The sequence below is a fragment of the Microtus pennsylvanicus genome, chromosome 14, assembly GCF_037038515.1.
Source record: "Microtus pennsylvanicus isolate mMicPen1 chromosome 14, mMicPen1.hap1, whole genome shotgun sequence".
Taxonomy (NCBI): Eukaryota; Metazoa; Chordata; class Mammalia; order Rodentia; family Cricetidae; genus Microtus; species Microtus pennsylvanicus.
The window spans coordinates 64,338,598-64,363,636 of record NC_134592.1 but is presented as its reverse complement, the minus strand read 5'-3'; the positions used below and the strand labels follow the sequence as shown (position 1 = coordinate 64,363,636).

The window sequence follows — 25,039 nt, the reverse complement described above, 5'->3', positions numbered from 1 at the left end:
CATTATACCCACAAACATTATTATTATATAAAAATTCGAACTGGAGACACCCAGAGAGACAGTAGGCTTAATGTTGTCCGTCAACTTGGATGCAACCATAAAGCTCTTCTGTCTTGAGTCTTTCATTGGAGAGTTGGACCTAGAACATTTTCTTCCAGGTGCTAACTCTTTCCTTGCTCTCTGAATGCTGCTTCACAGTTTTGCAGTGGAATACACTTTCTAGGAGCCTGTGTAGACGGTCTCAGGAAGAGGGGTTCCTGGGAGGTCAGCCTTACAGCACAGACAGCAGACTATTCCAAAGCTCAGTCAAATGTTGGATTGATGAACTCTCATATTACAGAAGATGTAGTTTCCAACATGCGTGCTTTTATAAGCTTATGTTCTGCAGAGAACATGGCCTCCTAATACTGATCTTCCTGGAAAGTGAATTGTATCTAAATGTTCAGGGTACAAATTCTCTTTGGGGGGATAAATTTGATAAATTTCCTTGCAAGCAAATGATTACTCATTGATTTGTTTTTTTAAAATATATGTGTATTCTGATTTTCACATGGCCTGTTTGAAAAAAATGAAATGGACCAGGAGTTAAATATTTCATGTATTGCTTCCCTGTCCTACTGATAAATCCTTTGTAGTACTCAAGACATATTACCTAGAAACAGAGATTTGTCCTTTATGTAGAATAGTCTCTGGTTGCAGTGAGCAGCTCCCAGCTCTGGGGTTTATGTTAATACAGTTTCCCGACACTGATAACAAGGGGGAAATGCAATTCTTCATGTCTTGTCAGTCTTCATTCTTCACTTTCATGGTTCTGTTGTGATTATGCACGGCTTGGGTATGTTGGTGCAATTTATCTTGGATTGTTGCTGAGAGAATTACAAAAGCCTGTGGTGTGGTAAGAATGATGTCTGTTGGATTTTGGTAAATCTGGGGCTTCTCCTCCATGTTTAAGGAAAGGAAAAATTATAGGAAAAAAAATCAGAAATGCAGCTTGAAAGGAGACAGAGGAGGTGTCTTGAGGCAGCCAGCACCCACTTGTCAGTCAGCCTGGGTCACTCAAGTTTTCTGCTCTCCGACTCCGATACACTGAGACAGAGCAACTAGATGATAGTCCTGCAGAATATTACGTCTAAGATTCTTTCTTAAAGTAGTTCTGGTTGACAAAAAATAGAGCCTGCTCTCTGTGACAGGAACGGTAGTGCCTACTAAATTCCCCTCATTGTCCCCTGATGTTTTCCTGACTCTCTAAGCTTGGAGTCACTGAAATATGACTATATCTGGTCAATCAAAGGCAGCCAAAATACCACACACACACACACACACACACACACACACACACAGAGAGAGAGAGAGAGAGAGAGAGAGAGAGAGAGAGAGAGAGAGAGAGAGAGAGAGAAGAGGAGGGGCATGTGCATGTGTGAACGTCTGTTGCTTCTGAGTAGAGGAAGGGTAAGCCTTGGGCACTCTGGAGGCCACTGTTGAGATGTTTGCATCACAAAGTGAGCCCGTCAGTGAGGCTGGACCACATGCACTCACTGGACTGTATTACAAGATAGATATAACTTACAATGTGTTATGCACCAAGATGCTAGGTTGACTTTTATGGTTACTTTGCTCCCTGCCCATTCTCCTCCCTACTTTGCACTGTTCGGAAAGACACACATTTTGAGATGCTGAACTGGGCACCACATCCTTGTCTTAAACCACTCATTTTATTCCAGCAAGAGTCGCAAGGCTTATCTTAGAGATGTGACATTTTTAAAAAAAAATTGTTTTTTCAAAGAGACCAACTTGGCAAACACTCCAAAATGCTTTTTGTATTATTGAACAGCTGTCATTTTGCCACATGTTATTTGCTTGACTAAAAGACGAGGTACAATAAGGAGCAATAATAATGCTAATGTCATCATTTTTGTTAAGTTTTTGATTAGCTACATCTGACCCTTACACCTTTTCGGTGGTAGACACAGAAATTGCAGTTGACAGGAAGATAAACCGGGCCACAAGGTGTTTCAGTCATCATGAATGTTTCTAAATACCTCACTCTCGACACTGGTATAATATTCAGAAGTATTCAGAAGTAAATTGATTTTTTTTTACTTTGCTATTAGAGCAGGTTCCTAATTTCCTTTGAAAAATGGAACTTTTCCTCTTTTGTGTTATATAGAGGAAATCAGTTGGCAAATGGACCCTGTGGTGAAAGTACAGGCCTGTTTCAATGGCTTGGCCATTTTCCTTTCCTCCACACCCCCTTCTTCTGCACTATTGTTGAGAGGATGAGACTGCTAGAGCCTGGTTGAGCACCGTGAGGGTGCTGATGTGGTCGCTGGAGACAGGAAAATAGGAAGAGGGCTCAGCAGCACTGACGTCCGTCCGTCACCCTGTTTTCTAGTCTTGCTTTTGCTTTTCTGCATTAGGAATAAATTGATGTAATGCCCTTAGGCATACTCTACAATCACTTTAGTATAAAGAAACCTCTAGGAAACTGTCATTATTAACTGTCTTTTGCTTATTGGGAAGTATTGATTGTGTAAGAAACAGAACCCTAGTATATACCTTTTGGATGCACTAATATATGTCTATAGAACAACAGCTTCTAAAAATCCAAAACAATAGGTCACGTCCAAGGGGAACATCTGTTGGAAGACAGTTTGCTCACTTTGAATTCCTGGGTTTACAGCTATAGTCTTGGAAAGACACCAGTGCGTTTGGCTTGTCAGAACTCCTTCTGTGCTTCGGTTGGTACCTTTCTGGTTGCAAGAAATCTCAACTTGTCTTCATCCATTGCTGACAATATCTGTGGTTGCACAACAGACCACTTCACAATCCACTTCCTGTGATTCGATGGGTTGGCAGGGGTTGAATGTGGTTTAACATATCGCTGGCTCTTCTTTCAGCTGGGGCCAGAAAGCTTCCAATGATTTTTTTTTCTCCTCCCAAGATCTCCTTCTGTGGGCTATCCATCATCATTAATTTAGCTTATATTTCCCAGAGAGATCAGGTTCAACACACTCCTGCTTGTAGGATACTTGGCAGAATTTCAATGCCAAGCATATCATATGGCCAAACCCAGAGTCACTGCAAGAGGGGACTACTTAAGAGTAGAGATAACTGGAAGGTGTACTTCCTGGGGGCCCTTTATATAACCTTCTATCTACTTTTCATGTCTATTGTAAGATACAGGGATGGAGGAGAGAAGGCATCTTAATCACAGGAAATTTCTCCCAAACTTCCAGAGAGCTAGAACATTGTTGGGGATACCAGGACATTTAGCCTGGTTATTTGCAGCCACGTAAGGGTGGCAGGTGCTTATCATCGACCAAATGTTCTGTCAATGCCATGGTCACAACAATCTGTTTCTGCTCCTGCAGATCTTGGCCGACCCTACCTTCATTCCACTTTTAATACCTCATCTGTCCTCTGCTGACTCATGGCTGTTCATGCTGCTGTGTTTGACCTTCGACCTTTGATCTTGCTCCAAACTACTGTCCCACTCTCTCTTCCTGTCTCATACTCACCCATCCTCCAGAAGGGCATTGTTAGCATTTAGCTGGTCACTCTTAATTCCCCTCCAAGTCACCAGTCATCTCCCAGCCTTTGTACAGCCTGCCTGCCTTTGTTCAGACACCCACTCTGATTCTTTTAGCCTGGGTCAGGCCTGGGTGGCAGGGTGGGAGGGTTCGTTATAGGAGACTAAGTGTCGGACATTGAGAATGGAGTAGTCTCCTCTCTTCGATTTAGCTGCTGTGACTGGATTCGAGGTGGGATAAAGAGGGTATGTCTTTCCTTTTTCCCAAGAACAACTTCTTTTTCTCTCCTACTCCAGCGACCTTGGCTTCTGCAGTCAATGTTCTCACCCAGAAGGAACCCGAACAGTGCCAGTCGGATACCTGACTAGACTAGTGTGGAACAGGTGCGCTCCTTGCTCCAGTTGCCACTGGCCTGGCATATGCAGACTTTCTAAATTAACCCTGTCTTGTGCTTTGTACTGAATCTCTCATACACAGCATTGGCTCCTAGTATGTTATTTATTTTTCTGTCATTGCTGTGCTAAGTGAAATAGTTGATGTCTATAGGATATCATGTATGATAAATAACTAGATTTTACCAAAAGTCTGGTAGTTTTGATGATCTAACTTCATGTCTTAAAAGTGTTATGTAATTTTCTAAATATAAAACATTTTAAGATATTGGGTTTTTTTTCCCATTGAGATGTGAAATAACTTTTAAAGTATTGGTGAAACATGGTACTAATAACTACTTCCTGATGGCAAGACTGAACTGATTGCTCACTATTTTGTCTTACTTAGTTGATGTTTTTTTCCCTTATGACTGTTATACAGAGAGCTGTGTTTTTGTTATTGTTGCTATTTTGGAGTCAGGGTCTTGCTTTGTCGTCCACACTGGCCTTGAACTCTCAAATCTCTCTGCCTTTACCTACCCATGTGTAAAATCAACCTTTAAAAAAATGCCTCGTCTTTATTATCTTACCTTGTTATTCTTTTAAAAGGCCAGGGCTGTCGTGTGGTATAATTATAAGGATTCCCTATTCATGTGTGAAGCAGTGTGGAGAGACCCTTGGCGGAGCCCTGTGAGCATCCATGGGACGATTCTCGTCCATAGACTCCATCAGCCCTCTATAAAGATGGATAAGGACTAAACTTGGAGTTGTGATTGCTTGTGGGGCTGCTTGCGGAGTAATTGGATGAGGAAGGAGGAGCGGGGCTGGATTCTTTCAGGATGCGGCAGAGGGAAATGAAAGAAGCAGCAGAACTTGTGAGAAGAAGCAGCTGTACTGTAGGTCTGGTCCTTCATCTGTCATTGCCTGTGTGTCCTCAGCAGGTGACTACCAGCCTGCATTGTGGAGTTCCTACCAGTATGTTGAATGCTAGAATTTTTATTTATTTGTTTTATTACAGTTATTGTGTTGGGGAGAGAGGTTGTGAATGCAGTGTGACTCGTGTGAAAGTCAAGAGGGCAACTTGTGGGAGTCTGCTATTTCCTTCTACCATGTGGGTTTGGGGAATTAAACCCTGGTTGTCAGGATCAGAGAAAGCACTTTTACCCACTGAGCCATCTTATCATCAGCCCTTGAACTTACTTGGGAATTGTTAGGCAGACAGCGTATCCTCACGTAGGGAGGAACCTAAGTGGGATTCCTGTACAGGATGGCACTTAATAGTATAGCTTCAACTGCCAATTGACATAACCTCAAGTCATCTCAGGCCGTCTGTATTTTGGAATCTGATGGCCAGTTGCCATGTTTGTAAGTGATCATCTTGATTGCTGATTAGTGAGGGAGAGTCTAACACACAGTGGATGGTGCCGTCCCTAGGCGGGTAGGTCTGGACTTAGCATGAGCCAGGGAACGGAGGGAAGAACAGGTCGCCATGCAGTTTTCATCTTTGGTCCCAGCTTCCGTGTTCCTACATGGACTTGCTGCCCCGACTTCCCTTAATGATGGATTGTGATTTGGAAGTATAAGCTAAACAAACCCTTTTTTTCTGTGAGATGATTTGGGCCAGAGGATTTTATCACTGCAGCAGATAACCAGTACAGTGCAATCACGATTAGGATTTTTCTTCCCTCGTCTGTTAAATGGATATATTTGAATTGCTTTTCCTTTTTCTGTCATTTTACAATATGCCAGAGAAGATTATCAGTTATAGTGCTTGGAGGAATATGGGGCTTGAGCTTTTACTAGGATACACTGTCACCTGTTGTACTGGCAGTCTTATGTCAACTTGACGTACAAACGAGTTATCTAAATGGACAGAACCTTAACTGAGGAAGTGCCTCCATAAGATCCGTCTGTAAGGCATTTTCTTAATTAGTTACTAGTGGAGGAGAGCCCATTATGGGCGATCCAATCCCTGGCTGGTGGTCCTGGGTTCTATAAGAAAGCAGGCTGAGCAAGCCGTGAGGAGCAAGCCAATAAGCAGCACCCCTCCATGGCCTCTGCATCAGATCCCGTCTCTAGGTTCTTGCCCTGCTTGAGTTCCTGTCCTGATTTTTGATGATGAACCCTGCTGTGGAAATATAAGCCAAATAAACTCTTTTCTTCCCAACTTGCTTTTTGGCTATGGTGTTTTGTCATAGCAACAGAAGCCCTAACTAAAAACGCTTGTCATTGTTTATTTGTCCTTAGATACTGTTTCATCTTAGTTACCAATTCTTTGTAGAATCCCTAACTAAGGATTAGGGCTAACTAAGTCATTGTTTATCTGTCCTTAAATATTGTTTCATCTTCGTTACCAATTCTTTGTATAATCCCTGCTGTCCTATTCCTTTGACTGAGGGAAATGAGAAACATGCCCGTTAAGGCCTCAAGCAGTTTGCTATGCTGTTTGTAGAGATCCTTAAAGTCTCTGTGGTCCACACCTTAGCTCTGTGTGACCTGTGGTTGTCTTGATGTAACTGTGACTTTGTGCAGGATTTATGTCTAGTCTTTTTCCATGGCCTCAGATACAAGTCTGTGACTGACAGGCACAGGAGTAGCTAGGGGTAGCATTCGTGTGCTTAGCCCTTACTGTAAAAATATCACAACGTAAAAGTGACCATCCCTGAGTTGGAAACTGGAGAGCAGTTAGGAATGAGGCACATCCACATCCTGGGCAACCAGAAAGGCCAGCTGCTGATGCTCCATCCGTGGCGGTAGTTAGGGCATCATGGGAGCCCGGGCATATTTGTTCACTGGTTTGGACAGCATAGATCAGCTGTGTGCACTCAGCACTGACGCCCGGCCCGTGCTGGATGCGGAAAAGCACGAGCAGTGCAGAGAAAATGGCAAATGATGCTCAGCCTCCCTGTCCTGCTGGAGAGCTGACTTTGAAAACCTAAAATAGCTGCAGTTCTCATTTGGGAGAAAAACAAGATTTTACTTTTCTTCTAAAAATGAAGATATCTTATTGAAGTCACAGGTCAGCTACTTTTCTTGGACTTTACATGAATTTTTTTTGCCAAAACTTAAGATTATTCTTTAAAACTATATAGTAAATCATGCTTCATGATTTACTATGAAGTTGAGGCAAAAGTAAAGGAAGCTTGAATTACGTTTCTTCTATGGTGGAGAAAAGGATATTGAAGATGTTTTTTTTTTGTATTGTTTTCCATTTTACAGATTCCATACGTAATGTGAAATACACTTTTAATGGAACTAAGAGAATTATAAACTAATGGGCATCACTGCTCATCTTACTGCTGATGGTTTTGACAGCAGAGATGATCTTAATTATCAAGCTGACATATCGGAGCTGACAATAATCTTGTCTAAGGCTTTATATTGTCCAATAGTAAATACTTTCTTCAACATTTCAAGCTACCACGCTCCTTAACCTTCACTGGGGTGTTATCTCACATTGAGATTTTATTCCTTTTAATCTCATTACGAAGAATCCCGTTTGGTCTGTGGTTCTTGCTGTTGAATAGCCATTCCTTCCCAAGGTGAACACAAGGCACGTAGCTCCTGGCGGGGTATTGACGGGAACACTGAGGTTGCAAGCAGGAGCTGCCCTTCCTGCAGCATTCCTTTCCTGAGAGAAAGCTTAGTTTTCTGTCGCTGTCTTTGATTTTCAGTTTGATTGAGTGCTGGGGACTTAATGCTGCACTTGAGTGCCTGGCATGTCACCTGTGAGGGCATTTGGAGGAGGAGTGGGTGATTTTTCTCCGGCAGGAGTCAGGGATGGGCTGAGCCATCACCTTGTCCTGCCCTAAGAGCATATTCACTGGAGAGGATCTTGTGGCTAATGGTGCAGTTAACTACCAGTCTTTGAGGAGAGACCATTTTTTCCAGTATGATCGTTCCTAACTTCCCAATAGTGTGAAGATTTATTTGCTCATCCCTCTTTCAGTAAGTACTCTTTCTGTTTTTCTAAAACTTGAGTTTTTTCTTTATCCTGTGCACCGTAATTTTATATGTGACTTATTAATTTCATGTATACATTGAAAGGATAAAGCTAGCTAAATGATGCTTTATCTTATATGAAGCTTGTCTCATTGTTTTCTCTCAGTGGGGGAGGAAATGAACACTTAAGACATCAGGCAAAGTATGTAGGGTGTGAGGAACTTAGGAACTGTGTATGCATAGCCGCTTAAGATCCTACAGGCATTGTGGTATATATTGTATAGATTTGGGGAAGTGTTCGGGTTTTCTAGTACCTGTTTAGAGAACTGAGTGCTTAAATCTAATAAACTTAATTTGCACGCTTCATAAACCAGGCAGGCAATGGTGTGCTCTCCAGAGCTGAGCTTTGCTGGATTTCCTCAGCATGCATTGTCTGTAAGAGCTGCTTGCTTTGGTGCACGTTGTACCTTTTATTTTCACTTTCCCTGATGCTTTTACTGAATTAGAATTAGCACCAAAGCAGTCAGAGCTGAGGCGACCTAAGAAAATGTGACTGTGTGGTGGCCATGTGCTGTGTGCACACAAATGTGAGTTGCTTAAAGTTCAGGTCAGAAATTCTTGAACAAGCTGCTCTTCCTGCTTCTCAATGCTACCTAGAGATGAATACTTATTATGGAATAAAAGACAAACGTTCTGCATCTTAAACCACATAGTATGAATGTTGGTGTCACAAGGTAATAATTTTATGAGCAGAATGTCTAAAGTTAGCTGTTTTTTCTGTGTACCTGTTCTGCCAAGTTTAAATCAGAATTCTGTTGCTAGCCAAACACACATTATCCACATTGTTCCATTTTTTTTCATATGTCTGTGCTTCATCTCATGTGCTGAGCCAATATTACAATTGATTTATCTATGATGATTAGATTCTGGTCTGTAAACTGCACATTATAGGATAAAAATAGTTCGGGTTATACCATGGTCAATCTGTTTGAATATAGTCAGTTCAATGATCTCAGGGCTCCATTTTGTTTTGTTTTGTTCTTTCTTCCCTTCATTTTGCTACCCCAGATATTTATCTGCTCCCTTCCATGCCCCAAGCAGGCTGCTGAGATGCAGTAGTGTGTAGTGGAGAGTCAGTCTCCAGCCTGCAGGAGTCTGGTAGAAAAGATGAATATGGTGAAAATACACGACGACTTAAATAATAAGAGTTCCACACATAATTCACTAATGAAACCTGTAGTAGCTACCTTAGGTTATAATGGTACTGTTCCCTTTTACCCACCCAAAAGACATGTTCATGGGTGCCTTTGCTTCCTGAGAAGACACATTCAAGCTCTCTTTCCAGGCGGGACAGATATTTTTCTATCTGGCTGAAATCAGGTTTTCAGTGCAGCGTCTGACAGCACAGTAATACGAGAGAAACACAGCCCACAAAGCCATTTATTTATTTATTTATTTATTTATTTATTTATTTATGGTTTCATTTGCTTTGAGACAAAGGTATCACTTGTAGCTCCATGATGAACTTGGAACTACTGTGTAGCTCAGGATGGCCTTGAACTCCCACCAATCCTCCTGTGTCAGCCTCCCAGGCGCAGAGATCATGTTACATACGAACATGCATGCATGTATGCATGCATATATACATGAACAGTATGTATACCAAGAGAAATTTCAGGAATTCAGAGGTGATGCTTGGATGTTTTCTAGTCTGGACGATCAGCTGACGTTTCTCGAAAAGAACCTCCTAAGTGATTTGTGAAAAGCAAATAAAACTTTTATAAGCTAATAAGGTGGATAAGGCTTTCCAAATAAAGGGATGGGATAAAATAAGACAAGGGGTGGGGGACTTCAAGGCACACTGAAGGACTAACAAAGAAAAACAGAAAGAAATCATCTAGAGAATAGTTACAAGGAAATGGAAGGAAGCTGGTGGATCAATCAGTCCAGATCATTGAGGGGCTTCAAACACCGGTTAGAGGACAGCGTGAACTGAAATGGTGACTGCCAATATTTCACCGAAGAAGACCTTGGAGGAAATAATTGATCAACACTTTTGAGGAGAGTGAGCAGAGGACAGCCTGGAGATGACCCGAGTGTCAGTGTTTATGTGTTCCATCCGTGTTTAGGGCTAGGGTCCTAAACTTGTGGTCCTGCCCAGAACTCTCCCTGTGAGCATCTTCAGAATGAAGAAGCCGTTAGGACTCCCCTCTGAAGTTTCAGGGTGCTCACTTTCCAACTGGCTTCACAGCCAAGGTTTCCTGAAGTATTAAGAAAAACATGGGCCACGTGGTGGTGGCACACAGCTTTAATCCCAGCACTCAGGAGGCAGAGACAGGCGGGTGTCTGTGAGTTCGAGGCCAGAGTGAGTTCCAGGTTAGACTCCAAAGAAGACCTTCAGACAGCATGAACACTCTTAACACTTTAAAAATGGAAAAATCATAATAATAGGAAAGGGTGCAGATTTTGCTTGACATCACCACAAATATTTCTGAGCTGATTTTAGATTTATGAATAAATGATTATTCCAGTCTCTGAGTTAAATATTTAAAACTTAATTCCCTTTTAGAATCCATGTATAATGGAGAGCGGATTTTTTCCTGAGCTGCTCCTTTTCGCTCTTCGCTTCTGACTTCTAATGCATCCTAATTATTGTTCTCATCCCGCCCTTATTCAGTTCCCTGCATGAGAAATTATTTGAGCGTTGCCCGCAACTCTTCTGCGAGAGAAGAAAAGGAAATTCCGTGTGTGGGTCTCAGCAGGAGAAGAGCTGATGCCGCTTAAAATAATGCCGAAAAAGAAGCACCTCTCTGCAGGCAGAGTGCCCCTGATTCTCTTCCTGTGCCAGATGATTGGTGCCCTGGATGTGCCTCTTGATCGTGAGTATTAGCAGTTTACATCTCTTAGGCCAGGAGGCAAGCCTTCCCGGTATCTACCACCACCCTGAACTGTGTTAATGAGGAAAGTCTCTGCGAGGCACTGAAAAGCTAATCAAAATTAATTTGGCTTTCACCTTCAGCACCTGGTGTTTACGAAGACACTGTGGGGAAGGCCGTGGAAATAGCTGGACAAGCTGTCCTCGCTTTCTCATCATCTCTCTTTGCCTCAGGTGTCTTTGTTGTCCAGTGGCGGGAGTGGTCTAAGGAGGGGCTGGCGCAACTGCCCTGATCCTCCCGGTGGGCAGCCCCCTGCAGGAAGGACCCTGTGAACCACTTTACAAGAAGGTTGCAGAGCCTCACTTCTTGTCTCCCTTCATTGCTGAGGCATCTCTGAAAAAAAGAGAAAGACAACAGGAACACAGAGGATGGTGTCGCCAACCTTCTGCCCCTTTGTGTCCCCAGATCATCCATACTTCATACCTTGTTTCTTCTAATTCAGACAAACAACCTCATTTCACTTTCTCGTTTTGCGCACTCAGCGTGAATTTAATTATAAGAATAGAATGTTATCGACAAGCCCACTGAATAGTCTGCTTTGGCTTAAACTATATGGCCACAGACCAAGGTGAAAAATTTTTGATACCGAGGCAGGACCTGAAAAAATCCCTGAAAGGAAGCAGCAAACGGGGGCATCTCTCTCCTTTATTTCCCCAAAAGTAAAACGTGCACCACAGCCTTTCTGGCCCGAGTGGTTTGTTTGTAGACAATGAAGACAACACTGGGTTCTAGCTGGATATATTACTGCTGCGTGAAGCAGAATTTCAAATCTGAGCAATTACTGTACTTCACAATTGATTTACCCTTTATCCCCAGTCTACATGACCTCTTTAAAGCCATTAGCTTCCTGAGCAGAACATCTGTTTGGCAAGCTTTCTAAGGTGCAAGAAAGATAGCTGTTTCCCGGGGCTATGCAATTGCTGGGGTCTCCTTTTCCACCACAGAAATTGCAACTGGCCCCTGGAAGACAAGGCAGGGTTTCTGGCACACTCTGCTCACTGCCTGAGCCGTGCGCCTCTACAACGAAAGCCCAACAGAATGCCACATTTTCATTTTAAGAGTTATTCATCCAGTGACCTTAATTTAAAATATGTACATGTACATTTAATTGAAATGCTCATTTTGCCTGAGCCTATCAGAGCAGGAATATTTAAGTAAGCATTTGCTCTAATAGGTGCGCTGGAAAGAGGAAAAGGCAGTGAGGGAAATGCTTTTGTTCTCTCTTGTGTTAAATATATTCTTCCTTAATCTGACCGCTCAATCTAACTATCAGGGGAAACAGGCACCTAGGGCTAACTCAATTATGGCAGCTAATGGAGAAGAGGCACAACCGTGATGAAAATAAAGTCACGGGTAGCCTAGGCTCTCCTGCATTAACCTTTGCAAGTAGTAGTGACAGGCAGCCCTGCAGAATGATTGGAAATGCATGTAAACATGTCCCTGTTCCTCACACCCTTTCTTCAGTACTCACAATCATCCTACATCCTCAATCTTGGTGAGCGAGAATGCCAAAGCAGAGATAGGCTAATGACATAAAGCCATCCTAGAAATGTACGAACCGGAAATCAGTGTTGGATTTGACTTGGACGGAGAGTGGTAGCAATCTCTCATTGTTAGGCATCATTATCATATGCGTCCTGGTGTCTGGGATAATAAGATCAGGCCCAACACAGAAAGTGACAACTCGGATTAATTGTAGATTCATCTGTTTTTCAAATTGACCATAATTATCAGTGCAGCACAATGTGTATGGGATGGAATTAGCTATGCCTACTCCTGGAAGTGTCCCCCGCCCCTTTTTTCCCTACAGCATCGCCTTTGTTCTTCCATATGCTGATGTGAGACGCTGCTGCAGGGGCAGGCAAAACTATGAGTGCCTGCTTCTTTCTCTTGTAATGTCACAACTGCAACTTTAACAGTATGGTTTTTTATCCTAGGTCAAGCCAAGTAGACAAGATGCCCTTTTTATCTTTAGGGTTGCTAACTTTCTCATCACTAACATCTGATTTTCTTTAATCTTCTCTGCCCACTCACCTGCTGATACTGATGGGGAAAAAAAGCAAAGCTTCTTGACGACTGTAAGTGAATTTCCACAAATTACTAGGCAGTGTGAAGATGTGGCTGTGTCCTTGTTTCTTGAACTAAGAGTGTGAATCAAGCAAACAACACCATGCTTTGTGATGAGTGCCTTTCTAAGCATGTTGTTTTCTGTAGCCAAATGCCTCATTTGAATGCTAAGGTACAAACGTACTATATAACCTGCATGAATAACGGGGATTCTGGTGCTACTTTGGCCAACCTGCTCTTCTACTAATATACTAGCTGTATATGCATCTGATGTAACTCAATGAGAGAATTCAAAACCTTGTAGGGAGGTTCTTTCTTTTTTTTTTTCTTTTACAAATGTCAGTTGGAACAGACACGCATCTTTTGCAGAGTTTTGAAAGTGGGTGGCGCACAGAAGCCTCTCTCAAGTTCCTCTTCTATGACTTTAGCTCTGAGAACTGGGTAGAACAGTGGTCCTAGGTGCTGCAAGTAGAACAACCCTGCAAATTAGAAGATTGCTATGACATACACAGAAGGCAGAACACTTCGGCTAATTATTCAAGGGAGGCTTCCTAGGAGGAAACAGTTCTGCTGCTTCTGACAGCTGGGTAGTCTTTATCATCTACTGAAGAGATGGTCCCTTCTCAGATATTCTCCTTTGATGTTGAGTTAAACAGAGAAATCTTGGTAAGTCACTTATTACTACAAAGCATTTGTTAATTGCCATATGACCTAAGCACCGCTCAGAAACGATCCGACCAGATGGCAAACTCCTGGCACTGCTGCAGGCAGAGGAGGGGAAGCCCTGCATTTGCAACCAAATTTGCATGTCTGACACTCTTGGACCCCACCTCATTCCCCTGCAAGAAGAACTGAACTGAATGACTCCTAAGAATCTCTTCTATCAATGTCTTTGTTCACCACTTTGATGGTGTAGCACCTCAAGAATTCCTTTCATTATCCCAAACGCTGTACTCCCAAAAATCTGAGGTTGATCACTCCAAAATGAAGCTGGTGAAAATTGGAATCCCGAAGCAAAACTGAACAGTTCTAGGATTGGTATCTATGAAAACTTTTACACAAAGTGTGCCACTAATCCTCCCAGTTACAGCTGGAAGCCAGGCCAAATTTTGAACCTCCCTCTTCTCTGAGGGCTATAGGAGTTGAGCCTTAAGTCTCCCAGCTAATGAAAAACAGAGATTCACCAACCTTCAGACAGAACTGCTGACTGGTGTTGGAAATTGACAAGATGAAGGCAGGAGGGCCCAAAGTGCCTGATGCGGGGAAAGCAAGCTGGAACAGGACTGCTTCGTCACACAGTCCCAAAGATGCCCCTCACTTTGCAGCACACGGCAGGCTTCTCAGCCCTAGCATGTTAGCACTGGGGCTGGTAAGACATCCTTGGCCTCTACCTACTACAGGTAGCCATTCTACCCCAACCCTAGTAGTGGCAATGGGAACGTTCTCCAGATGGCCAAAGGTCCCTCCCTGGAAGAGCAAAGGCAAATTGCTCCTGTTGCAAACTAAGGCTCTGTGAATAACTTCAGCTGAAGATGTGCTTAGCATAAGCAGAAACTAGGTGAGAATTAGTCTCTGCTTGGTGCCTTCCTGGTCAAGCCAGAGGGTGAAGTTTCTGGTCTCTCTAGTGCCTTCCCTTTCTAACAAGAATCATGATCTCATGAGACGAAAGACACTGTGGTGGTCTTAGAGCAATTTGGATAATGCTCAAGGTCTCTAGACTGGCTCCCCTTAGATTGAATTGCTCTGAGTCAAAACAGTTACCTTCAAAGGTTCTCAGTAAAGGTAATAATTGGGAGAACACAATAGAAACATCGTCTCCTAAAAAGGAGAATTTCAATCCCATCTATTGCTGAAATAAGAGTGTTTTATCTTCATCCCTAATTCATCTACCTCTTAGCTCTGATAAGGCATGTGAAAGCTCTGGTTTAACAGTATTTTAAATATGAGCATGTCAAAAGTACGTTTCCCTGAGATATATTAATTTACATAATTAGCATATTAATGAGCTCAATGTCAGTGACTGTATTCTAAGAGTCAAATCTACTTCATAACTTATATTGAAACAGAAGAACCGTGAATTTCTCATTGTTACATCAGAAGAACAGTGTTTGAATATCAGATTTGGACTAGTAATCATTTTCTCAGACGTTTGGTATGGGAAAATGAAATTTGCAAGTGTGTGTGATGTTGCCAAAGGGAAGTTGTGTCCTGACTTCCTGACTTTAGATGAGTTTTAGTTGAAAACTTAATGAGGATTTCCTGCTACAACAGAAATTACTAGGAATACTTGTGGCATATTTAGTCTAAGGCAAGTGATTTTAACATAGAAAAGGTGACTGCTATCATGATAGTAAATCGTTTATTTCTTTACATTATTCCTCCTTTTACAATTAAGTGGTGCAACCTCCAACCATCACTCAACAGTCACCAAAGGACTACATTGTTGACCCTCGGGAGAACATTGTGATCCAGTGTGAGGCTAAAGGGAAGCCTCCTCCCAGGTAAGCATGCTTCCTGCTGCGGATAGCGCTTAAAATAGTGGGCAATGTCTGTGACCATAGAAATGTTTGGGATTTTGATAAAATAGAGAGGATCATGAGGAGTGAAGTCTTCTTTAGTTGGATATTTCTCGATATGACCGACAGCAAACTCTTCTGTTTTTCTAACTAACTCCCGGCTCATTTCCGCCCTTTAAAGGTGTTTGATGTGTCTTCTTAGGTCCTGCATCTCTCTAAAGTTCCAGTTATAGGTTCGTTGTCTCATCTCTCAGATTAATTCCAGCTCATTTGCTAAAGCCCAGATTTTTGCACTTTCCTATTTGTGCTTTTCTGTAAAATGCTCATAAGTATTGAGGTGATACAGACCCTCTAATCTTGGTTCTGACAACAGTGGTTTATGATAAGGGAAAACACCTTTTACCCTGTGTTGCTTTCATTGGTTAAGAACAGTTTGAGTTGATGGCTTCTACAAACTCTCCTTCCTATCTCTCTACTGGCCATGGAATAGTCCTACAACTGTTCGTTGTACTTATCAGGGCTCTTCATAATTCAGTCTAAACAAAGTATAATAAAGATGGGGGACTGAGGGGAATCTGCTGGACTGTCACCCAAAGCCCTTCAGAATGTCACACAACAGTTCGGTAGGATGGAGAATTCTGTAGCGCTTGATTGTTAAAATATAAGATGTTAAATAACTATTACTTTGTAACTGTTAAATCTTATGACTGTTAAATTGTAGCTAGGTACACTAATTTAAAAATAAGGAGGATGAGTGTTTTAGGTATTTTATTTGCACATCTATATATTATAAGCTTCTTAAACTAGAACCTGAGGGGGACCAAAAACTGCCTGGTTCTAGATACCTATGCATGGCAACACTTCCATCAACGTTCTACTCCGGAACGGTAGCACCGACATACTGCTGAAAACCATTTTCCAACAGGCCTCCATGTGCCCTTCACTTTCACTCTTAGTTAAGGCCATACAAGCATGGCAGAACTTCTTGTCAGTGGTCAGTGCTGATGGCTTTTCGCTGTGAGAATGACCCTGTGTACTGTGGGATGCTCCCAGTATCTTTGCCCTCTGCCCACGAGATGCCTGTAGTCTAAACCACTGCTACTGCCTGCCCTAGCTTTAGCAAGCATACGTAGCAAGACGAGAAATTCAAGTTGGAAAACACAGGGAAGTTAAATGTGTATGTCGCCATCATCTTGCCGTCACCGAGGTATGACTAATTAGGAAGTATTTAATCACGAGAGCATTGTGACGTCTATGGGAGGGCATCTTTTATAGAACTAAACTGAGAAAAATAAATTTGGGTTGGCAATTTGGCATATCTCCTAAAAGTTTGTATAATTATTTCTAGAATTAAAAATTCTAAAAATACACCTATGTAGAGTTGCCACTTTTAACAACTAAAACATTTAATAACATTTAAGATACCCATAGTCTTAACTCTCCCCCCACCCCCAGCCTCCAGTTTGTACTTGGGTAACTTGAAACAGATCTGGTCAATTTCCCACTCAATGATAATACAGTGCTGATGGAGGCCTTTCTTGTTCCGTTTCAGCCTAGAATACATTTTTATAGACAGCTCAACTGTGCATGAACAATGGGGTTTACAATAAAAATGTTAATAAAGTTCAGAGACTATACCTTAAAGTACTGTTTTTTAATTTTATTTCGATAAATGGCAGGCAATTTGTATTAAATTTGAATTGATTTTAAAAGATTTATATGCCTCAAAATGTAAAAACATCACATTTTTTTCAGTGTTTTGATTTAATTTAATATTTTAAGCAAGGGGGCCTTTTACTAAATATTAAAACCTAACAATTATTCTCAGAACCCCATAAAGCCCAAGGTTTTTTATGAGGACTATAACCCTATTTTTCTAGACCATTAATGAGCTTAACCCTTGATGTGTTTGTTGGGCAGCTTCTCCTGGACTCGCAATGGAACTCATTTTGACATCGACAAAGACCCTCTGGTCACCATGAAGCCTGGCTCAGGAACACTCATCATCAACATCATCACTGAGGGGAAAGCAGAGACCTATGAAGGAGTCTACCAGTGCACAGCAAGGAACGAGCGTGGCGCTGCTGTCTCTAATAACATTGTGGTCCGCCCATCCAGTAAGGGAGATTTGACCTCTATACAGTAGTGACCGTTTGCAGTTGTGGTTATTTTGAAAACATTTAAAAGTACATACCTTTTGAAATTATGGGTAAAGAAGTTGCAATTCATCATGAGACTTTCCATTCATAGAAATAACTTCTAGTCGGTATTTTTCTTTCCTTGTGTATATGTATATAAAACCAGCTTAGCCTGAAATTGATATCAATATATGGTATATATTCTCTTACACATCTTATAAGTGAGTATACATATATAATACTGTATGAAATTCAGATGTGTATATATTTACTTATGTAGCAAATATGCTGACATTTATGTTTTTCCCATTCTCTATGGAGAACATGCCTGTATCAAAGCCAGTATCTTATTGGTGTATTAGTGTAAATTATTAGATAATGGATTAGTGGCTTGAATAACACTATCAATGATAATAATTGTTATTATATGTTAACACATATTATATATATAATTATGTTATTATATGTTATTATGTTAGCATATAATAATAAATGAAATTTTTCTTTTTCCCCCTATTATAGTTTGCTTTTTGCAAAAAAGTCTCTAACGCCTTATTTAAAGCAGTTTTATCATTCAATGTATGTAATTTCTAAGTGACTGTTTTCCAAAACCTTTGGGTGCCTTTCTTTGTATTGTTGTCATCTTTTTATTTTCTCATGAAGACATAACTCTGAAAATTTTTGGTTTTTACTTAACAGGGTCGCCCTTGTGGACCAAAGAAAGACTTGAACCAATCACACTTCGAAATGGTCAGTCATTGGTACTTCCCTGTAGGCCTCCAATTGGATTACCACCAGCCATAATATTTTGGATGGATAACTGTAAGTCTTATCACTATGAGTTTTCTGCAATCTTCTTGTAGTTATTAGTTGTCTTAACACTTTACTTCCTCTTAAGAGTCGTGAAGTGCTTCGGAATGATCGATAGGTGCTCAGAGAAACAGCTGCCTAGTGATGTCAAGTGCCATGCAACATCATTCATTCTTAGTGACGAAAGTCCCATGCCACACCATTCATTCACTGCTCCATGCGCTGCTAGAGATTAACAACAACAGAAAATACAAGCCCAGTGCCAACCAGGCTTCCTTCCTAGACAACGAGGGTCAGCTGAGACAGAAAAGGAAGCGGACAGCAAGTGTGTCTTGACAATCGGTGCCAGTCAACAATGAATTTTCTGGAAGAAAACAGAGCACAAATGTGAGCCCCGAGCTAATGGGCTGGGCTGAGAGGGTACTCGAGTGACCACCGGCGTATCTGTGTGCAAGGGGGGCTTTGGTGCCAGCCCTAAGGAGAAGCATCCCTAGGGTGAAAAAACAGAAAAAACAAACAAACAAAAAAGTGACCATAGTAAAAGAGCCAACGGGAAGGAGGATGTTAGTGTCAGGGGATCAAAGGGACACAATGGGAAGAGCTTTTTTTTTTCCTCTCTCTCTGAACAAAATAAAAAAAACATTGAAGGGGCACATTTATCTTAAATAAAATAATTAGGAAAAGGTTCATTTCCATTATGGGGGGAGAGCATGGAGAGCAAAAGGGAACTGGGGGAGGGGCCAGGATGTGGCTCAGCATGTGGCTTAGTGGCAGACCACTAGCCTAGACTCTCTAAGACCCTAGGTTTAATGCCCAGCACTTGAACAAGAGAGGGGAGTGGAGGCCAATTCGGTGTGCATTGCTGCAATCCGGGGCATGGCTAATGGTGCTTGGACTTGAGAGGTAGCCCTGGAGTGGGTCTGACTCTGGATGTGATGGGAGGGCACAGCCTCCACAGAGGGAGAGATAGGACTATGTGGGAAAGAGTCAGGGATGAATATAAAGTTTAGAACACTGATTGAAAAATAGGAGACTCCTTTCCTGAAACCTCAAAGGCTAGTAGCGGAGGAAATTAGGTTACTTCTATTATTTCATATCTTTAGGGTTTCTTTTTTTTTAATCACCCCAAACAGCTAATATTTATTGAGCCTTTACTGGGTTCCTTTGCCAAGGATATCGCATGGATTCTCCAGGATGTGGCTTACAACCAGCTGAGGCATATCCAGTCATCCTCTCCATTTTCCCAGCAGGGAAACTGGAACAAGGAGAAATGACATTTGCTAGAAAATTTCAAATGTGTCTACTTTTGACCTGGTCATTGACAGAAATATTTATTGTTATAACCCCACACCCACCAGAGCTATTGTGTTAGCATGCTATCTCGGAGGTGGCACAAAGCTTGGCTTAGAAATTAAGGAGCCATAAGAGGTCCAAGACATGCTCATATCAGTATGCTCAGCAAAGGTCAGGGGTGTGAGGCAGGGGATAAGCCAGGGTTGCAGTCAGCAGGGTCTGAATTCTTAGAGTATAAAGGCATAGGGAAACAACCGTGGGCTGAATGAGATAATTTAGACATTCACTACTGGAGGTAGAGAACGGAGCCTCGGGGCTAACACCAAGGGCCTTGCAAGAGTTTAGGGAAATACAGGAAAAAAATCAAATGCGAAGGAGCAGTGGCTGAGGCCGAAAGAGTCCCTGGAGGCATAGCACGGTGTTGCATGGAGCAGGTGGAGAAGTCAGGCTATGAAAATAGTAATGGCTGCGGAGTGAAGCTGATGGATAACAGAAGCCCTGAGAAAGGACTGCTAGATCTGCAAGGTGACCTTGAAAGGGACCTACCTGTAGAGGGAATGGTGGGAACGCGTGCAAAAGATTTGCACAAAATACCCTATTCTCAGAGACCTGACTCCCTCTGCCATCACAGGCTGCAAACCTCACTGAGGGGAAAATCAGAGTCTTAACACTTCATATTCATTGTTGGCTCATGAAACCACTCAAAGAAAGTGTCACGAGCTTTATTTATGCGGCAGCTCTTATGGATTTTGAGGGCATAAGCAACAAATCCAATATAAAGGAGTGATGTATGGCTTCGAGAGTAACACTCTTCAAATATCACCATCAAAATTAGATGCATTAATCGCTCTTATTCAGAAATGATTTCTTGTTTGCTTAATAAAGAAATATGTCACATGGAAACTCTCCAGATAATCTGAATATATCGCTAATGCTTCCTGCATGGCACAGCTGACAATATGTATGATTTCATAAATTTTAAAATGGCTGCAAACCATCCGCCTTTCAAATGAGCTTGCATCTGAAATATGAGGAGAAGCTGAATCCCTGCAGCACTCTCGCTTTATGCATCATAAAAACATCCCTATCTGCATAATCTTTTCTCCAAGTGTAATACAAAGAACCTCAAGGGCAACCTCATGCCCCCTATTGATGTCCTGTTGCCTCACATCTGAGCTACCAGCATCCATCAACCATGCAATTCAGGAGGAGAAACAAAAGACAATAAATACATGTCTTCGGTGCCTTGGATTCATTAGATAAATGTACATTTTCTGAGAAAAGGTCTCACTGTATAGCCCAGGCTGATGTTGAACTTCTTATGTTGTACAGACTTGCCTCATCTTGTAGCTCTCCCTCTTCAGCCTTCCAAATAGCTTGGATTTCAGGCACGCACCACCCTGCCTTGCTCCCAGTGTATATTCTTTCCCTCAATATCTTAAAATCATTCCTCTCCAAGAGGATTAATGTTTTAAGACTATAAACTTATCAGCCTCCACCTTGACGGAAACTTGAATAACACAATTTATTGGGCTCTGACTGCCAAAGTTACTGCTGAGTTTTAACTACAATTTTGCATTTTGTGAAAGAAATGTTCGGTCAGATACCTGCTGAAGGAATAGCACACATCTTGCCTCAAACTGAAGAAATCCCATCAGCAGATATGACACCCAGCCTGATGTTGCAGGGACATGTGACTTGTCTAAGTCTCTTTCTCTTGGGAGCTGAAGAAATCATAGTTCAGGCTCTGGGAACTGAGTCAGGAGCTTCAGGATGCTTTCTGATGGTCAAATGTAACATCGTACACAGATCAGTGGTTCCCACATCTCCTAATTCCTCAGCCATGTGGGAAATCCTCTGATCGTGCCCGAGGCTAGCTCCTTACCTGCTCCTGAAGGAGGACGATCATTCTGGAAACTGGAATGCCAGTGTGCTGAAGGCTAATATTTAACCCTTCCAAGAGTGTTTAAAGGAGTCCGTGCCAAAGGGTGGACACCTGTCCATAGCTTCAACATTAAACAAAGAATGTCCTCTCTCCTGGAGCTATAATTTTAGTACAAGGAGATGGTCATTATGCACACATATAATGGTGGACTATGTCACAAGATGAGCTGTACATGAGGGGAGGGAAACCGGATCTGGCTTCCGAGCAGCAGATCATAGCATCAAATAGAGGCATCATTGCTTGTATGTTTAACAGGTGTTTGCTGCATGAGTCATGATTAGACTGTAAACTCGCACCAGACTAGGTGACTTGTTGTGATGGTCTCCTTGCTCAGAGCCGAATTTATGATGACATGTAACTCATGTTAATATCCTTACAAACTTTTCTGATGTGTTTACCGAGATGTGTGCCTTAAGGATTTAGAGCTTGTTGGGGGACCTTCCTCCTCTGAAAACCACTTTGAGAATGCTCTTAGAGACCAATTCAGATGCCAGGAAACATGCAAGTCTGTTAAGGGCAGTTTTTGTTTCTCTGTTCTTAATCAAATATTTCGCTTCATAGCTCTAGTCCTATTGCTGCTTCAAGCTCCCAGAAATCAGGATCAGCCAAGTCTGATAGACTGTCTGTGTATCCCACATCTTAAAAACACAAACCAAAACCAAAAATAAAACAACAACAATAAAACCAGTTTTCTTTACTAAAAGTCCTGTGAGAAATATGTCATTTTTTTCAGGTGAAGTACAGAGGTATTATTGGTAGATGGTTGTCCGGCTGCTGTGGAGATAAAATGACCTGAGTAACTCTTTGTCTTCCTCCAGCCTTCCAAAGACTTCCACAGAGTGAGCGGGTTTCCCAAGGCCTGAATGGAGACCTTTACTTCTCCAATGTCCTCCCAGAAGACACCCGTGAAGACTATATCTGCTATGCCAGATTTAATCACACTCAAACCATACAACAGAAGCAGCCTATTTCTCTGAAGGTGATTTCAGGTGAGAGCTCGGCCCTCTGGGTCTCTTTCAGTGGTGGTTCCATATGTGAATCTAATGATTAGCAATTAAATACGATTCTGACTCTGAGGTAAACCAGTTCAGTGGTCAGGAGAATCCCTGTGAAGCTCGCTACAGCTTATGTGCTAGAAAGAGCATGCATACTCTAAATATTGTATTTAGCATTTTTCGCTGATTGCCAGTCCTGTTTCTATGGTAACCTCCCGACTCTGTGGTGTTCTGAGCATTGGCGTAGGCATTCTGCCTCACAATGCCTTTGGTTGGCATTTATCCTGTAGTTCAAGTTGTGGTTGGGGGTGGCAGAGTGAATGAAAGAGTGAGTTAGCCAGTGAGATGTCAAACACTGTGTTTACCTGGCACTTAGCATAGACGTAGGAATTTGTTTTTGTCGCCCAGTGGTTTTTGACTCTTCTCCCCACTTCTATGCCCTCTTCATGATATTCTGTTTATTTCAGTGGATGAATTGAATGACACTCTAGCTGCTAATTTGAGTGACACTGAGTTTTATGGTGGTGAGTTACACTGGTTGTAACTGACATTCTCTCCTTCATTGTAGACTGTAGTTCACTAACTTCACCTCCATGACTATTTAACTTTGTTTCTGTATGAAATTTCTAATTACATGTTTAATATTACCATACCAACGTGCCTTTCTTATGAAACCTAGCTAGACGATTTCAACCATGTCACTAAAACATCCTCCATGGCGTATGTATAATTAAACTTGTTATAATTTGTCATGTAAACCATTTCATATGCTTTAGAAAAAATTCTTTCATGTGTGTTCAGAATTGTATTTCCCATATTTTGTGCTGTCTCAAACCTTTCTGCATGACCTACACATGAACTACACATGAACAGTTAATATGACTGGTCATATTAACCACTAGAATACTGACTCACCTGCACCTTCAGTAACTAACATAGAATACATCCCATAGTAGTCGTCTAACCCTTCTTAAGTTTTACATGACATTACTCAGGAGAATTAGCAACCGTATTATTCTTAGCTTTGGTAGAAACCCTCTCATTGAGTTCCGTGGGAGCAAACTTTTAAAAATACATCATTCAGCTTCATTGTTTTAAGATGAAAAGAGTTTGATTTCCTTAAAGAAAAACGTGGCTGTCAAACCTAAAATATCACTAAAAATAAGAAACTCAGGACATAAGGGCTTTATAATTCCCATAGAGTTTCTGCTGCATTAATTTTTTGCCTTTGAGATAGGAACATTAGAGAACATGGCAGGATCTAATTCTCACCTTTATTTGTTTAATATAGCCTCCCAAATACGGGTATCAAGAGCATTCTCAAAGTGGTTTTCAGAGGAGGAAGGTCCCCCAACAAGCTCTAAATCCTTAAGAAAACTAATTTTTTTTTTCAACAATGCCTTTTTGGTATTCTGAGAAATGAGAAATTTACATACCACCTCTTAATTTGGTTTCAGAAGTATCAAGTAGATCATTTGTGGTTGAAACAATGAAAATCCAGTCCTATGACATTTCCACCTGAAAATATGCCAAGGACTCAGTAGATAAGGCCACACTTTTAAGAGTCTGTCGGACAGAAGGCCTTTGGTATAAACAGTTCTAAGCTCTCTGACTTAGACCCTCTTTATTTTGTCATTGAGAAACTGATCTCAATGTGTTTAGCTCTGCTAATACACTTTTCCTCTTTCTCCAAAGCGAGGGACCAAACACAGGATCTTACCCACTACACAAACACTCTGCCATGAAGTTTACCCTTCAGCCTTTAATCTTAATTCATGACACATAATTTGCCAGAACTCTGTCAGCAATTGCCTAGTTTCATTTTATTTTTCATAGACCTTGCAGTGTAGCAATCTTCAGATATAAGTCAGTGGAACTGGCTGTACTATTATCTCCAGAACACATCAAAATACTTGTCCACAATAATTTACTGCTGAAAAAAGATTTGAACATCTTTCAAAATACACACTTTTTGCTTCGTCTGAATACCAGTCTTAAGGGACGTGTAGTTTAATGAGCTGACTTTTCTTTGCTGTGGCTTTGAAAATTGACTAGCCCCCAGAAAATTAATAAAGACCCAACCCAAATTAAAGACATGCACAAAAGGAATCTTTTTGCTGGTTTGCTCACACAACCAAAATTGCTTATTTTCTTGCACACCGAATAAGTGTAAGGAGAGAGCGTGTACACATAGCTAAACAAATTTCAAAACAAGCATTAAGCGGATTTGAAACCAGATTAGAATTCTAGCCAGCTTGACAATGACTGTGTTCCTAGAAACAGAGGTGCACAATTTTAACATATGTTGTATTTCTTGTTTGCAGCTAAGCCTAGTAAAGAAAGGCCACCAACATTTCTAACTCCAGAGGGCAATGAAAGCCTCAAGGAGGAGCTAAGAGGAAACGTGCTTTCTCTGGAGTGCATCGCAGAAGGCCTGTGAGTCAACACGTTCTGTCCCGATGCCCACCTCTTACCAAATATAAAATACCAATAGAC

General features: G+C 41.6%; 1 protein-coding gene across 43 annotated transcripts in view; it reads left to right on the top strand.

The window, feature by feature from the left end:
• The window catches only part of Nrcam (neuronal cell adhesion molecule), a 267,755-nt gene that overhangs the window by 179,353 nt on the left and 63,363 nt on the right, over window positions 1–25,039 (top strand). For 18 of the 43 annotated variants that reach the window (XM_075947292.1, XM_075947293.1, XM_075947288.1 and 15 more), the window contains exons 4-11: window positions 10,521–10,722; window positions 12,840–12,857; window positions 15,242–15,347; window positions 17,283–17,479; window positions 18,200–18,322; window positions 22,367–22,537; window positions 23,011–23,067; window positions 24,868–24,979. In XM_075947292.1, coding sequence (XP_075803407.1) covers window positions 10,617–10,722; window positions 12,840–12,857; window positions 15,242–15,347; window positions 17,283–17,479; window positions 18,200–18,322; window positions 22,367–22,537; window positions 23,011–23,067; window positions 24,868–24,979 — 890 coding nt within the window. In that variant the 5' untranslated portion in view covers window positions 10,521–10,616. The remainder of the gene's footprint in view (window positions 1–10,520; window positions 10,723–12,839; window positions 12,858–15,241; window positions 15,348–17,282; window positions 17,480–18,199; window positions 18,323–22,366; window positions 22,538–23,010; window positions 23,068–24,867; window positions 24,980–25,039) is intronic. The other 25 variants (XM_075947317.1, XM_075947294.1, XM_075947299.1 and 22 more) reach the window with 3 other exon arrangements.